Source organism: Octopus sinensis, linkage group LG20 (genome assembly GCF_006345805.1).
Source record: "Octopus sinensis linkage group LG20, ASM634580v1, whole genome shotgun sequence".
Taxonomy (NCBI): Eukaryota; Metazoa; Mollusca; class Cephalopoda; order Octopoda; family Octopodidae; genus Octopus; species Octopus sinensis.
In genome coordinates this window covers 32,544,183-32,557,713 of record NC_043016.1, presented here as the reverse complement: position 1 = coordinate 32,557,713, position 13,531 = coordinate 32,544,183, and the positions used below count along the sequence as shown (strand labels likewise).

The 13,531-nt window shown below is 40.0% G+C and overlaps 1 protein-coding gene across 1 annotated transcript in view; it reads left to right on the top strand.

Annotated features, from left to right (window-relative positions):
• LOC115222512 (protein jagged-2-like) overlaps positions 1–13,531 on the top strand; it is a 74,294-nt gene that overhangs the window by 50,938 nt on the left and 9,825 nt on the right. Inside the window, exon 4 of the mRNA XM_036511622.1 lies at positions 11,095–11,225. Coding sequence (XP_036367515.1) covers positions 11,095–11,225 — 131 coding nt within the window. The remainder of the gene's footprint in view (positions 1–11,094; positions 11,226–13,531) is intronic.

The following is a 13,531-nucleotide window of genomic DNA, read 5'->3' as shown; positions in this document are numbered from 1 at the left end:
AAATTGATTGCATCAACCCCAGTGCACAACAGATACTTATTTTATCGACCCTGAAAGGTTGAAAGGCAAGTTGCCTCGGTGGAATTTGAACCCAGAAATATCAGATGAAATATCACTAAGCATTTCACCTGGTGTGCTAACAATTCTTCCAGCTCATCATCTTAATAGTAATGATGATAATAATAATGATTTCATTTATTTGCCACAAGGGTGAAGGATGAGGGGACAATACAAAGACAGACATAAAGTGTTGGGGTTTACATATAATGAAATGATTAAAAAAGGGAAAGAAAGAAATTAAGTATACACTGAAAAAGAAGGAACATATGCTTAGCATACAAAGCTTTATAAAAAGAAGTAGCAGGGAAGATGGTAGCGATGTGGCCCTCCTGATACAGTAAGGCCTCGAGGGATAATCAAGGAACCCTACTGTCCGAGGTTTCCCTGAAATACCAAGAGCAAGTGCCCTCTCCAATTCCTTCTCTCCGACTCACAGGTCTACACTTAGAGAGGTACCATCCACTCTCGCAATTTTCGCATCTTTCACTCACCTTTCAATAAACTCACTCGAGGACAGCACTTCCCTCTCCACTCTCAGTCAATGAGAGTTCCACCAAAAGAGGAATGTATCTGTATTCATTTATTTCAGCCTTATCCACCATACAACCTCATAGACAAATGGCTGAAGGAGATTGAAATAGAATGCCTGGTAGAACTCCTACAGAAAGTTTGTCTCTTATGGACAGCAAGGATTATCAGGATTCTAAACACTTGAAAGGCAACTGAGATCTTGTGGATACCCAAAGTTACCGGTAGTAATCCACTTCCCACATAATTCTTGCCAGTAATAAAACCAAACCTGAGACTAACCAAAATAATAACGATGATAATGATTTCAAATTTTGGTGCTAGGCCAACAATTTCGAGGGAGGAATTAAGTGAATTAAATCGACCCCAGTGTTTAACTAGTTTTTATTTTATCAACCCAGAAAGGATGATAGGTAAAGTCTACCTCAGTGGAATTTGAACTCAAAATGGGAAGAATGAGGAAATGCCACTAAACATTTTACCCCGTGTGCTAACGATACTGTCAATAATAAGGATTAATATATGTGCTTGTGTATGTGCTGCCCCTTACCCTAAATTCCCAGTCTACTTTATATAAGGTACACACATTCACAACGTATCTATTCTACAATTGTTTTTTAATATATGAATTTTAAGAGAGACTTAGCTGCTATTTTTAACAGGTTGATTAACTATATACGTAATAAAAAAAAAAAGCTTCCATCTTTTTGAGTAAGGGAGATAATTCTAAATGTCTTTTTTTGAGTTTTCATTTTTTTTTGGTCAATACCCCTTCATTTTTACTCATCTTCCTTTAATGCTTTCAATTAGTCCTTAAATTTTGGTTTATCAATTTCGGTATATTGAATTTATTTTAAATTGTAATCAACAATAAGGTCCAACTACATAAAGCTCCAACCTTCGTAATAAAAAAATTAAAAAAAGAGACAGAGGTCTTCTATAATTTACTCTTTTACTTTTTACTTGTTTTTGCAATCATTAGACTGCGGCCATGCTGGGGCACCGCCTTGAAGAATTTATAGTTGGGTGAATCGACCCCAGTACTTTTTTTCTAAGCCTGCTACTTATTCTATGGGTGTCTTTTGCCGAACCGCTAAGTTATAGAGGACATAAACACACCAATACTGGTGGTGGTTGTGGTGGTGAACAAACACAGACGCAACACACACACGCCCATGTATATATATATTCTTTTACTTGATTCAAACATTTGATTTTGTGGCCATGCTGGAGCACTACCGTAAATGGTTTTAGTAAAAAAAAAATCGACCCCAGCATTTATTCTTTGTAAGCCTAGTACTTATTCTATCGGTTACTTTTGACAAACTGCTAAGTTGCGGGGACGTAAACACACCAGCACTGGTTGTCAAGCAATGGTTGGTGGGACAAACACAGACACAAAGACACACACCTATAAATATATACATGTATATGATGGGCTTTCAGTTTCCATCTACTAAATGCACTCACAAGGCTTTGGTCAGCCTGAGGCTGTGGAAGAAGACACTTGCCGAAGGTGCCACACAATAGAACTGAATCCAGAACCATGTGGTTGGGAAGCTTTTTACCACACAGTCACATTTAGATATATATATATATATATATATATATATATATATATATGTATGTATGTATATATATAGAATAGGTGAAGGCTCAGTGGTTAGAGTGTCAAGCTTATGATCGTGAGGTTGTGAACTCGAATCCCGGACCAGGCTGCGTGTTGTGTTCTTGAGCAAGACACTTTATTTCACGTTGCTCCAGTTTACTCAGCTGTAGAAATGAGTTGCGATGTCACTGGTGCCAAACTGTATCGGCCCCTTTGCCTTTCCCTTGGATAACACTGGTGGCATGGAGAGGGGAGGCCGGTATGTGTGGGTGACTGCTGGTCTTCCATAAACAACCTTACCTGGACTTGTGCCTGGGAGGGTAACTTTCTAGGTGCAATCCCATGGTCTGTGTCGTGACAGAAGGGGGTCTCGGATATACAGAATGGGCTTCTTTCAGTTCTTCTGAGTCTTGCATGCCATACCCATTGGACCATGTCTGCTATTTGGTCCATAACCGAAACTTTCCACAAGTACAAGTACCCCAATGCAGAGCCAGGTGAGTAAGGAGGAGAGAGTAGGGCATAATTTGATACTCTCCACCACTACCAAAAAAAAAAAAAATCATCTTGCACTCCCTGGCTGGAGCCTCACCACATGATGAAATTTTATGCATTGCCAAGAAAGCCAAAGGTGAGTAAATACAACTCTTTCACAATAATGAAAGTGGAGGAGTGTGGTTTAGTGGGTAGGGTGTTGGACCCATGGTCATAAGGTTTGAATTTTCAATTCCCAGACCGGGTGATGCATTGAGCTCTTTAGGCAGCGAGCTGGCAGAATCGTTAGCACGCTGGGTGAAATGCGTAGCCGTATTTCGTCTTATGTTACGTTCTGAGTTCAAATTCCGCCAAGGTCGACTTTGCCTTTCATCCTTTCGGGGTCGATAAATTAAGTACCAGTTATACACTGGGGGCGATGTAATCGACTTAATCCGTTTGTTTGTCCCCTCTGTGTTTAGCCCCTTGTGGGTAGTAAAGAAATAGCATTGTGTTCTTAAGCAAAACACTTCATTTTACATTCCTCTACATCACTCATTTGTAAATAAGAAACTCTAAAAATGAACTGATGTCCTGTTCATGTGGAAAGCCTTGCTCTTGGTCACATAAATGCCATGAAACTAGTTAACTGGACTGAGGAGTCCTAGGACTCCACACACTAATGTCCAGGGAACTTAGACAAGTTCTAAAACTGAATAAATTGGGGTAAAATGTGCTCAAGTTTGAATGACATTCTAATGGAAACAGTTATATGGATAGGTAACGATTTTGTGGCAGCGTTTTACAACCAGGTGCCCCAGGACCCAATGCTAATTTCATAATATATAATTATATATATGTATGTATGTATGTATATGTATCTATCTATCTTATATATATATATATATATATATATATCTATATATCATCATCATCATCATCATTTAGCGTCCGCTTTCCATGCTAGCATGGGTTGGACGGTTCAACTGGGGTCTGTGAAGCTGGAAGGCTTCGTCAGGCCCAGTCAGAATCTGGCAGTGTTTCTACGGATGGTGCTTTTATGTGTCACCGGCATGGGGGCCAGGCGAGGCTGGCAACGGACACGAACGGATGGTGCTTTTACGTGCCACCGACGCGGGGGCCAGACAGAGCTGGCAAACGGCCACGAACGGATGGTGCTTTTACGTGTCACCGGCATGGGGGCCAGGCGAGGCTGGCAAAGGATACAAATGGATGGTGCTTTTATGTGCCACCGACACGGGGGCCAGACAGAGCTGGCAAACTGCCACGAACGGATGGTGCTTTTACGTGCCACCGACACGTGGGCCAGACAAGCTGGCAAACGGCCACGAATGGATGGTGCTTTTACGTGTCACTGGCACGGGGTCCAGGCGAGGCTGGCAATGGACACGAACGGATGGTGCTTTTACGTGCCACCGACACGGGGGCCAGACAGAGCTGGCAAACGGCCACGAACGGATGGTGCTTTTACGTGTCACCGGCATGGGGGCCAGGCGAGGCTGGCAATGGACACGAACGGATGGTGCTTTTACGTGCCACCGACACGTAGGCCAGACAAAGCTGGCAAACTGCCACGAACGGATGGTGCTTTTACGTGCCACCGACACGGGGGCCAGACAGAGCTGGCAAACTGCCACGAACGGATGGTGCTTTTACGTGTCACTGGCACGGGGGCCAGGCGAGGCTGGCAATGGACACGAACGGATGGTGCTTTTACGTGCCACCGACACGGGGGCCAGACAGAGCTGGCAAACGGCCACGAACGGATGGTGCTTTTACGTGTCACCGGAACGGGGGCCAGGCAAGGCTGGCAATGGACACGAACGGATGGTGCTTTTACGTGCCACCGACACGTGGGCCAGACAAAGCTGGCAAACGGCCACGAACGGATGGTGCTTTTACGTGCCACCGACACGGGGGCCAGACAGAGCTGGCAATCGGCCACGAACGGATGGTGCTTTTACGTGTCACCGGCACGGGGGCCACGCGAGGCTGGCAATGGACACGAACGGATGTTGCTTTTATGTTATATATATATATATATTATATTATTATATGTGCATGAGGGAACTTCCTTATGCCTTTCCAGAAGGTTCCAGAAGGTTCCAACCCCGCACACACACACTGAAGAAGGACGTTGCGCACACGCACACTGAAGAATGACGTTGCGTGTGCGCACACTGGAACATGACGTCACTACAAAGGTGACGTTCTGCACACGCACACTGAAGAATGACATTGCGTGTGCGCACACTGGAACATGACATCACTACATACCCTTAAATAAGAAATATATTATATATATATATATATATTATATTAAATTAGAGATAAAACCACTATTAGGCAAATCATACATTGATTAAACCTCGCCAAGTTAAATATTTAAACCACCTGAAGAATGACTGTAACTCGAAAATTTTAAGAATTGAACAGCCATGAAACGATTGTAGTGTTATATTAATTATCTTTTTTAATAATTTTGATATATATTTAAATAATATAAATTAATTAATCTTATGTATTGGCTTAAGTTTTTCATTGTATGATTTGCCTAATAGTGGTTTTATCTCTAATTTAATATAATATAATATTTTACTATAAAATTGGATTCAATCCTAAATCTGATTTTTCCCTGTAAGTTTGGATTTACTCCCTAATATTTTATTATATATATATACACACACACATATATTTATACACACACACATATATATTTACAATGTGAACTATGATGAAAAATATGAGAAAGATATTGTATATAATTTTTTGTGCAGTGGTTCCTTGAGAGATGTAATTTATTTTAAGGGTTACACAAGGATAAAAAGGGTGAGAATACACTAGATTAGGGTATTCAACACAAGACCATAAGCTCATGAGTTTGATTCCCAGTGGCTAATTGTGCCCTTGAGCAAGACACTTTATTTTTGGTTGCTCCAGACCACTTAGCTGGCAAAAATGAGTTGTACCTGTAATTGAAAAGGGCCAACCTTTTCACATTCTGTGTCATGCTGAGTCTCCCTGAGAACTTATTTAAGGGTATGTAGTGACGTCATATTCCAGTGTGTGCACACGCAACGTCATTCTTCAGTGTGCATGTGTGGAATGTCACCTTTGTAGTGACGTCATGTTCCAGTGTGCGCACACGCAACGTCATTCTTCAGTGTACCTGTGCGGAACGTCCTTCTTCAGTGTGCGTGTGCGGGGTTGGAACCTTCTGGAACCTTCTAGAAAGGCATAAGGAAGTTCCCTCATGCACATGCGCTAGAGACTGAAGAATAAATTCCATAGCGTTCCTTAATAGCATCGGGGACTTGAGACACGGCGATAGAAGAGAAAGGACGTATATTTTGAAACCTGTGATCAGCCTATTCTCCTGTCCCAGACGCTTAGGATTTAACCTGTTCTACTGCTGCTGAATTGTTGTAAAGCTTACAAACGTTTGAATTCAGCCTTGTTGCGTTGAACTAGGTGGATATCAGCATATCATCGTGTTTCATTGTTGAACCAAAGAAAATAAAGAATTATATATATTTTTAAACTTGCGTTTCGTTCCTGACTGGTAGTTTCTATAAACAAAAAGAAAGGAAATTGTGTTGCACCCAAGTTGCACCCCAAAAGTGTAAAGAAGCAACCAGTTCCCTTTACAGGTATAATCATATCTGTTGATCAGATTAACTGAAACACTTGTAGCAGATGGAGTGTCAGTTTTGTTGAATTCTTGAACCTTAGGGTACACATTTGTAGGAGGCATTACATCAAAGGCATTCCAAATGTGACCATCCCATCTTTGTAGGGATATATAAGGCTATGTTATTCTATGTGTCCATTCCATTCCTTATTTCAAGATGGTGGAATGTTATTTGAAGAGAGTTGACTGTTGTTTCTAGCAGGTTGAATAACTGTAGAGGCTAACCTTGTCTGCTGTTATTGCTGCAAAAGTTTTAAATCTTGCAAACTCTTGGAGAAACTATGCCTGCCAACCCAATGGAATACAGATTCGGAATTGGAAACACCACCACCATTACCTCATGTAAATAAAAAAAAAAAAAACTAAATGATTGAATTAGTTTGTTTTCACATTGGGGGTCATAAACTGTATACGGAACCCCAGGTGGCTGTGACAGCTGTGTACAGAATGGAGGGGGAGGAGAAGACTGTGGTGATGGTGGTGCTGCTGTTGGAATGAAGAATGAGGAAGTATGACGGATGTTTCTTAGATTAGAAATGAAGAACTCCAAAGTAGTTCTTGCTTGGGGCAGTATTGCTTTGGAGTACCAACTATGGCAAAATTAAAAGAATGTAAAATATAGACAGATTCAAAGAGAGAGCGCAGGGAGGGTGACAAATTTGGTAGTTTAGAAAATAGATTACTAAATTAGGGATAATGTTGTCCCAGATTTTTTTTAAAATTTGATCAGTTGAAATAAATAAGGATACTGGAATCATGCTTAAGAATTTTTTGAATTTTTGCAGACTTAAATATTTACATTCTATGTATATAAATGAGAGTGAAATACTCTGTCAATATCAGGAAAAGGAATGCAAATTACTTAGATTTGCCATTTCCAAAGAATTTATTGGCCATGTCAGAACCGTCATATGTATATAAATGAGGTAAGGAATGAAAATCTAATTAATGACTCCACTACCACTACTGCCATCTTTGTCATCATCATCGTCAGCGGTAGCAGCATTGTCCTCCTCCTCCTCCTCATCATTATCGTTATCATTATCATCATCCTTGTTATCATCATCAACATTGTCGCCGTCATCAGCATCATCAGTCGTTATTATCATCAGGAACATCATCATTATTGTCATCATCATCACCATTATCATCATTATCATTGACATCATTATTATCAGTGTCATCATTACCTATTTCTTTATTACCCACAAGGGGCTAAACACAGAGGGGACAAACAAGGACAGACAGAGTTGCTGAAGCATGGAATAAACTGCCTGCGTCAGTTGTTGACTGCCATGACACTGCATCCTTTAAGGCCCTCATGCTTTCCGAAATCCGTCGAAACTACACCTGATTATATATACACTTTCGATGAGTTGTGGTGCACCTGAGCACTGTACACAATGTTTATTATTATTATTATTATAGGTATTAAGTCGATTACATCGACCCCAGTGCATAACTGGTACTTAATTTATCGACCCCGAAAGGATGAAAGGCAAAGTCGACCTCGGCGGAATTTGAACTCACAACGTAACGCAGACGAAATACCGCTAAGCATTTTGCCCGTCGTGCTAACGTTTCTGCCAGCTCGCCGCCTTAAGTGTCATCATTACCATCATCATCATCATCATCATCATCATCATCATCATCATTGTCATTATCTCATCATTGTCTTTAAATCCCTTTCCTCACACTTGCATGGGCCGAACAAAGCTTTATTGAAGCAGATTTTCCTTCCCTGACTGGATGCTCTTACTGTTACTAACCCTCACTTATTTTCCAAACAAGGGGAATATTTCCCAGCACATGGAGTTTTTTTTTCCCCCAGAAAATCAAAAGCAAATGATATCAAATATGTATGAATGCTGTTTCTTGCTTAGAATTAGCACACATTAAAACAGGGTGACAAAAACATATATACATACATCTATGCATACATGCACACATACATATGTGTATATGATATGTCATCATCATCGTCATCATCGTTTAATATCCACATTCTATGCTGGCATGGGTTGGACGGTTTGACAGGAGCCAGCCAGGTAGAACATTGCCCCAGACTACTGTATCCATTTTGGCATGGTTTCTATGGCTGGATACCCTTCCTAACATCAACCACCCTACAGAGTGGATTGAGAGTTTTTTATGTGCCACCAATGCATGTGAGGTCAGTTCTGGCATGTTTTTTTTTTACAGCTGGATGCCCTTCCAAATGCCAACCACTTCACAGTGTGGGCTGGATGCTTTTTACAATATGTATGTATACAATATTGATATGAAATTTTGGCACAAGGCCGGCAGTTTCAGACAAGGAGTGTAAGTTGATATAACACTGACCTTCCAGCATTCAACTGGTCCTTATTTTATTGACTCCGAAAGAATGAAAGGCTGAGTAGACCTCAGTGGAATTAAGCATTTTGCTCGACGTGCTAACAATTCTGCCAGCTTAATGTAAAGTGCTCTCCCTTTCATCTTGTGAGTTACATTGCAACCTCACCAGTACCCTCTATGACACTGGTACCCTCTATAAAGTGATTGCTGTTGGGGCGGGGGGGGGGGATCCAGCCATAGCAGACATTAGAGCATGGTGTAGTTCTCCAATGGATGTTAAATGATATTGATGATAATGATGATGATGATGTTGATTATGATGAGCTTTTAATTTCCAACTCCCAAATACTCTAACATGAACTGGCTGGACCAGGGTTATTTAGTAGAAAATACTTGCCGTAGGTGCCACACAATGGGACTGAACCGAGTACCATGCCATTAGAGAGCAAACTTCTTCACCAAACAGCGACGCTAGCCCCTTAATAATAATAATTATAATAATAATAATAATAATAATAATAATAATAATAATTCTTTCTGCTGTAGACACAAGGCCTGAAATTTAGGAGGAGGGGTCCTGTCGATTACATTGATCCCAGTATGCAACTGGTACCTAATTTATCAGCCTCAAAAGGATGAAAGGCAAAGTTGACCTTGGCAGAATTTGAACTCAGAATGTAGCAGCAGACAAAACAGCACTAAGTATTTTAGCCAGCATGCTAACAATTCTGCCAGCCTACTGCCTTAAATAGAAATAATGATAATAATTTCTTCTATAGGCAGAAAACCTGAAATTTTGGTTGTCAAGTTAAAAAATTAGTCTCAGAACCACTATTTCCTAAATTTGGCTCCATTCTATTTCACTTGAGCAAATATCTTTCATCATAGCTTTAGGTCAAACTCTATGTGTGTGTGTGTGTGTGTGCATTTTTGCATGTTTGCGTTTATTCTAGTTGTTTATGTTGTGTTTTGCCAAGTCCATAACTTTGGTTCAACAAATTACGATCAATCAAATGCCAATCTGTAATAAGTGCCATTACAGATTGATTAACAAAACCCTTGAAGGTGGTGCCCCACCCACCATGGCCACAGTACTCATGTGATGGTGCTTTGATTGTAAACAAAAGCTTCACCATTCATAAGAAAACAGGGTCAATTTACCAGCTGATGATTGGAAATGAATAACTGAGTACAGGAAATTAGAGCCTTTCAGTTATCTTAGTTGTCATTATCATCATTGTTTAATGTCCATTTCCCATGCTGGCTATGGATTGGATGTTTTGAAATGGAGCTGGCCAGTCAAGCTGTCCAGACTCCAATTGTCTGTTGTGACATGGTTCCTATGGCTGGATGCCCTTCCTAATGCCAATCACTTAACAGAGTGTACTGGATGCTTTTTATGTGCCACCTGTACAGTTGCATTTACACAGTACTGGCACAGGTGCTTTACAAGTGGCACCAGCACCTGAAAGGACAAGCTTGAATGTGTAGAAGACAGCAATTCTGCTTAGCTTGACTTGTCTTATCAAGTACAGCAAATCATCACATCTCCCAGTCCCTTGTCATTTCCTCAATGAGGCCCAGCATTTGAAGATCCTTTCTCACCACTTTATCCCACATCTTCCTGGGTTACTCTCCACAATTAGAGCTCAGCACTTCTTTATGCAACTATCCTCATCCATTGTTTGTTCCTTCTCGAGCCACGCCTGGCTCATAAGGGCCAGTTTCCCAGTTTCCTTGGCATATAGGTTCCCCACCTGGACGGGACGCCAGTCCATCGCAGGTGAGCTGCAAGATGCAGGAAGAAAGAGTGAGAGAAAGCTGTGGCAAAAGAGTCAGCAGAAATTCACCATTACCTTCTGCCTTAAACACTCACATCGCCCAGTCCGAGATTTGAACCCATGATCCCTCAACCGTGAGTCCGCTGCTCTAACCACTAGGCCATGTGCCTCCACATCCTCATCCATACACATTATTAAAGAATACTTTACTTGTGTATTGAATCCTGTATTTTATCACTTCTGGTGAATCGACAGAGATTTATGTACATTACGTATATATTGCTTTCTTAGCACTATATGGCTATATGATGTCTTTCCTCAATATGAACAGCACAGTGCTGTGGCTTTCTACAACATATCCATGTATATAGAATGCTATTCTGAACTAATTAAGCTTCTGTTGCTAACAACACACACACACACGCAAGCAAATACATATCTACAAGTGTATGTATGTATCTATATATATACATAAAAAATTTATACCTGTTTTAAAGTTTATGTTTGAGAATTTTTTTTAAAATTCAATTTTTTTATTCTTTGTTTGTGTTATTTATTTATGTATTCATGCATTTATTTATTTCTCTTTGCAGTTGTACAGATGGTTGGCAAGGACCACTTTGTGATCAATGCAGTCTTTATCCAGGCTGTATGCACGGCACCTGTAGAGAACCTTGGGAATGTAACTGTGCTAGGAATTGGGGGGGACTTCTCTGTAATAAAGGTTTGTCAATTTACATTTCATTATTATTCTTTCTTTATTATTATTCCTTCTTCCTCTTCTTCTTCTTCTTCTTTCTTCTTCTTCTTCTTCTTCTTCTTATATTTATTATTATTATTATTATTATTATTATTATGATGATGATTATTATTATTATTATTATTATTATTATATTATTATTATTATTATTATTATTATAATTATTAAGGCGGCAACCTGGCAGAATCATTAGCATGCTGGGAAAAATGCTTAGCAGTATTTTGTCCGGTTTTACGTTCTGAGTTCAAATTCTGCAGAGGTCAACTTTGCCTTTCATTCTTTCAGGGTCAGTAAATTGAGTACCAGTGAAACACTTGGGGTCAATGTAATCTTCTAGTCCCCTGCCCCACAAATTTCAGGCCTTGTACCTATAGTAAAAAGAAGGATTATTATTATTATTATCATCATTATTATTATTATTATTATTATTTATTATTATTATTATTATTATTATTATCATCGGTGCAGCCATCTGGTTCGCCAGTCCTCAGTCAATTCGTTCAACCCATCCTAGCATGGAAAGTGGATGTTAAACAATGATGATGATCCAGTAATCTTATTTTTATCACATGCTTTCATTGCACTACCGAGTGCAGCTCTGTGTGCCTTGGGTATGTGCTGTGGTTTGTTTTGGTGTTGTTATTTTTGCAGTATTGAAAATACTTAACACAAGATCTGTGTGGTGCTTTAGTAATGCTATTTTCTGTATGTTATATGATTTTAAATTTACACCTCTGAGATGGGAACAACAAACAAACTAGCCAGCCCTATATGTTCTGGTGGTCTTTAACGAATTATATATAACAAAAATTACAAAAATAACCAACTCTGAAACATATGAACCAACAAACTTATGAGTGATGCAACAAGCATCTTCTCTTAGAACATCGTTGAATTTTTAAAAAATTCTATTTGAAAAAGATGTTGATTGACAGGGATGTGCTGTTCCTCAGAAAATTTGTTGAAAGGGAGCAGACCTACTCTAAGTTGGCACCTGATGGCTGAGAAGCATGGAGGAGAGAAGAGTACTTGTTGTGTTTATTCTTGGTGAATAGGGAGGGCTTGGTATCTGTAGGGTTCCTTGGTGGCCCATGGGTGGCATTTCCCCCTCTCTCCTATTCAAGATTTTGTTTGTCAGGATGCTCATATATATATATATATATGCACACATGTAGGGGAAAATTTGGTAAATTGTATGTCACATAATAATTGATACTGTTCTTAAAATAAATTCTTAGAAGATGGGAAATATTTTTTAAAAAATACTTGGAAGTTAACATGTAGACTAGTTCCTCTTTAGCTCTGCAATATTGTCTCTGTCCACATGTTGCTCATGTAGTCTCTATATCTCTTACATAGTCCTATTGTCTTACATCTAACACCATGTTATTCTAAAAATCAACAGTTTTTACTTTACTTATTTTTTTAATTAATTATAGTTTTATGGTTATTACATTTCATTTCCAACTCTTATCCGTATCTTCCCAATTAGCTACTTCATTAATTAACTTATATACAATACATTAGTTATTATTTATGAGGCAAGTGAGGATCAGAATCGAAATTGATCAATGGAAATTGCAGATGTGTTACCAGTGCCGGTGGCATGTAAGAGAACCTTCTGTTTCGCGACCGTTACCAGCGCCGCCCCGACTGGCCTCGTGCCAGTGGCACGTAAAAAGCACCATCCGTTCGTGTCCGTTGCCAGCCTCGCCTGGCCCCCGTGCCGGTGGCACATAAAAAGCACCATCCGTTCGTGGCCGTTTACCAGCTCTGTCTGGCACCTGTGTGGGTGGCACATAAAAAGCACCCACTACACTCACGGAGTGGTTGGCGTTAGGAAGGGCATCCAGCCGTAGAAACACTGCCAGATTTGACTGGGCCTGATGAAGCCTTCTGGCTTCACAGACTCCAGTAGAACCGTCCAACCCATGCTAGCATGGAAAACGGACGCTAAACGATGATGATGATGATTATTACCTCCCTTGCATCATTACCTTATGGGAACTTGTTGTAAAAAAAAGGTAATAGTGGTTTTGGTGGATGGAAAACTGTCATACAATATGTGTGACTCTGTGTGTGTGTGTGTGTGTATGTGTATGAATTTTTGCTTTCTGTGTTTTAGTTTGAGCTTTGCCTTTTATTTGCCTTTGAGGGTGCCTTTTATTGATGTGTCTCTGTCAACAAATCGCTCGCTAGATCTACCCCATCAAAGATGAGTTGAATTGAAACGTCCCATATTAGAAATACAAACAATGGTTAATGATAAG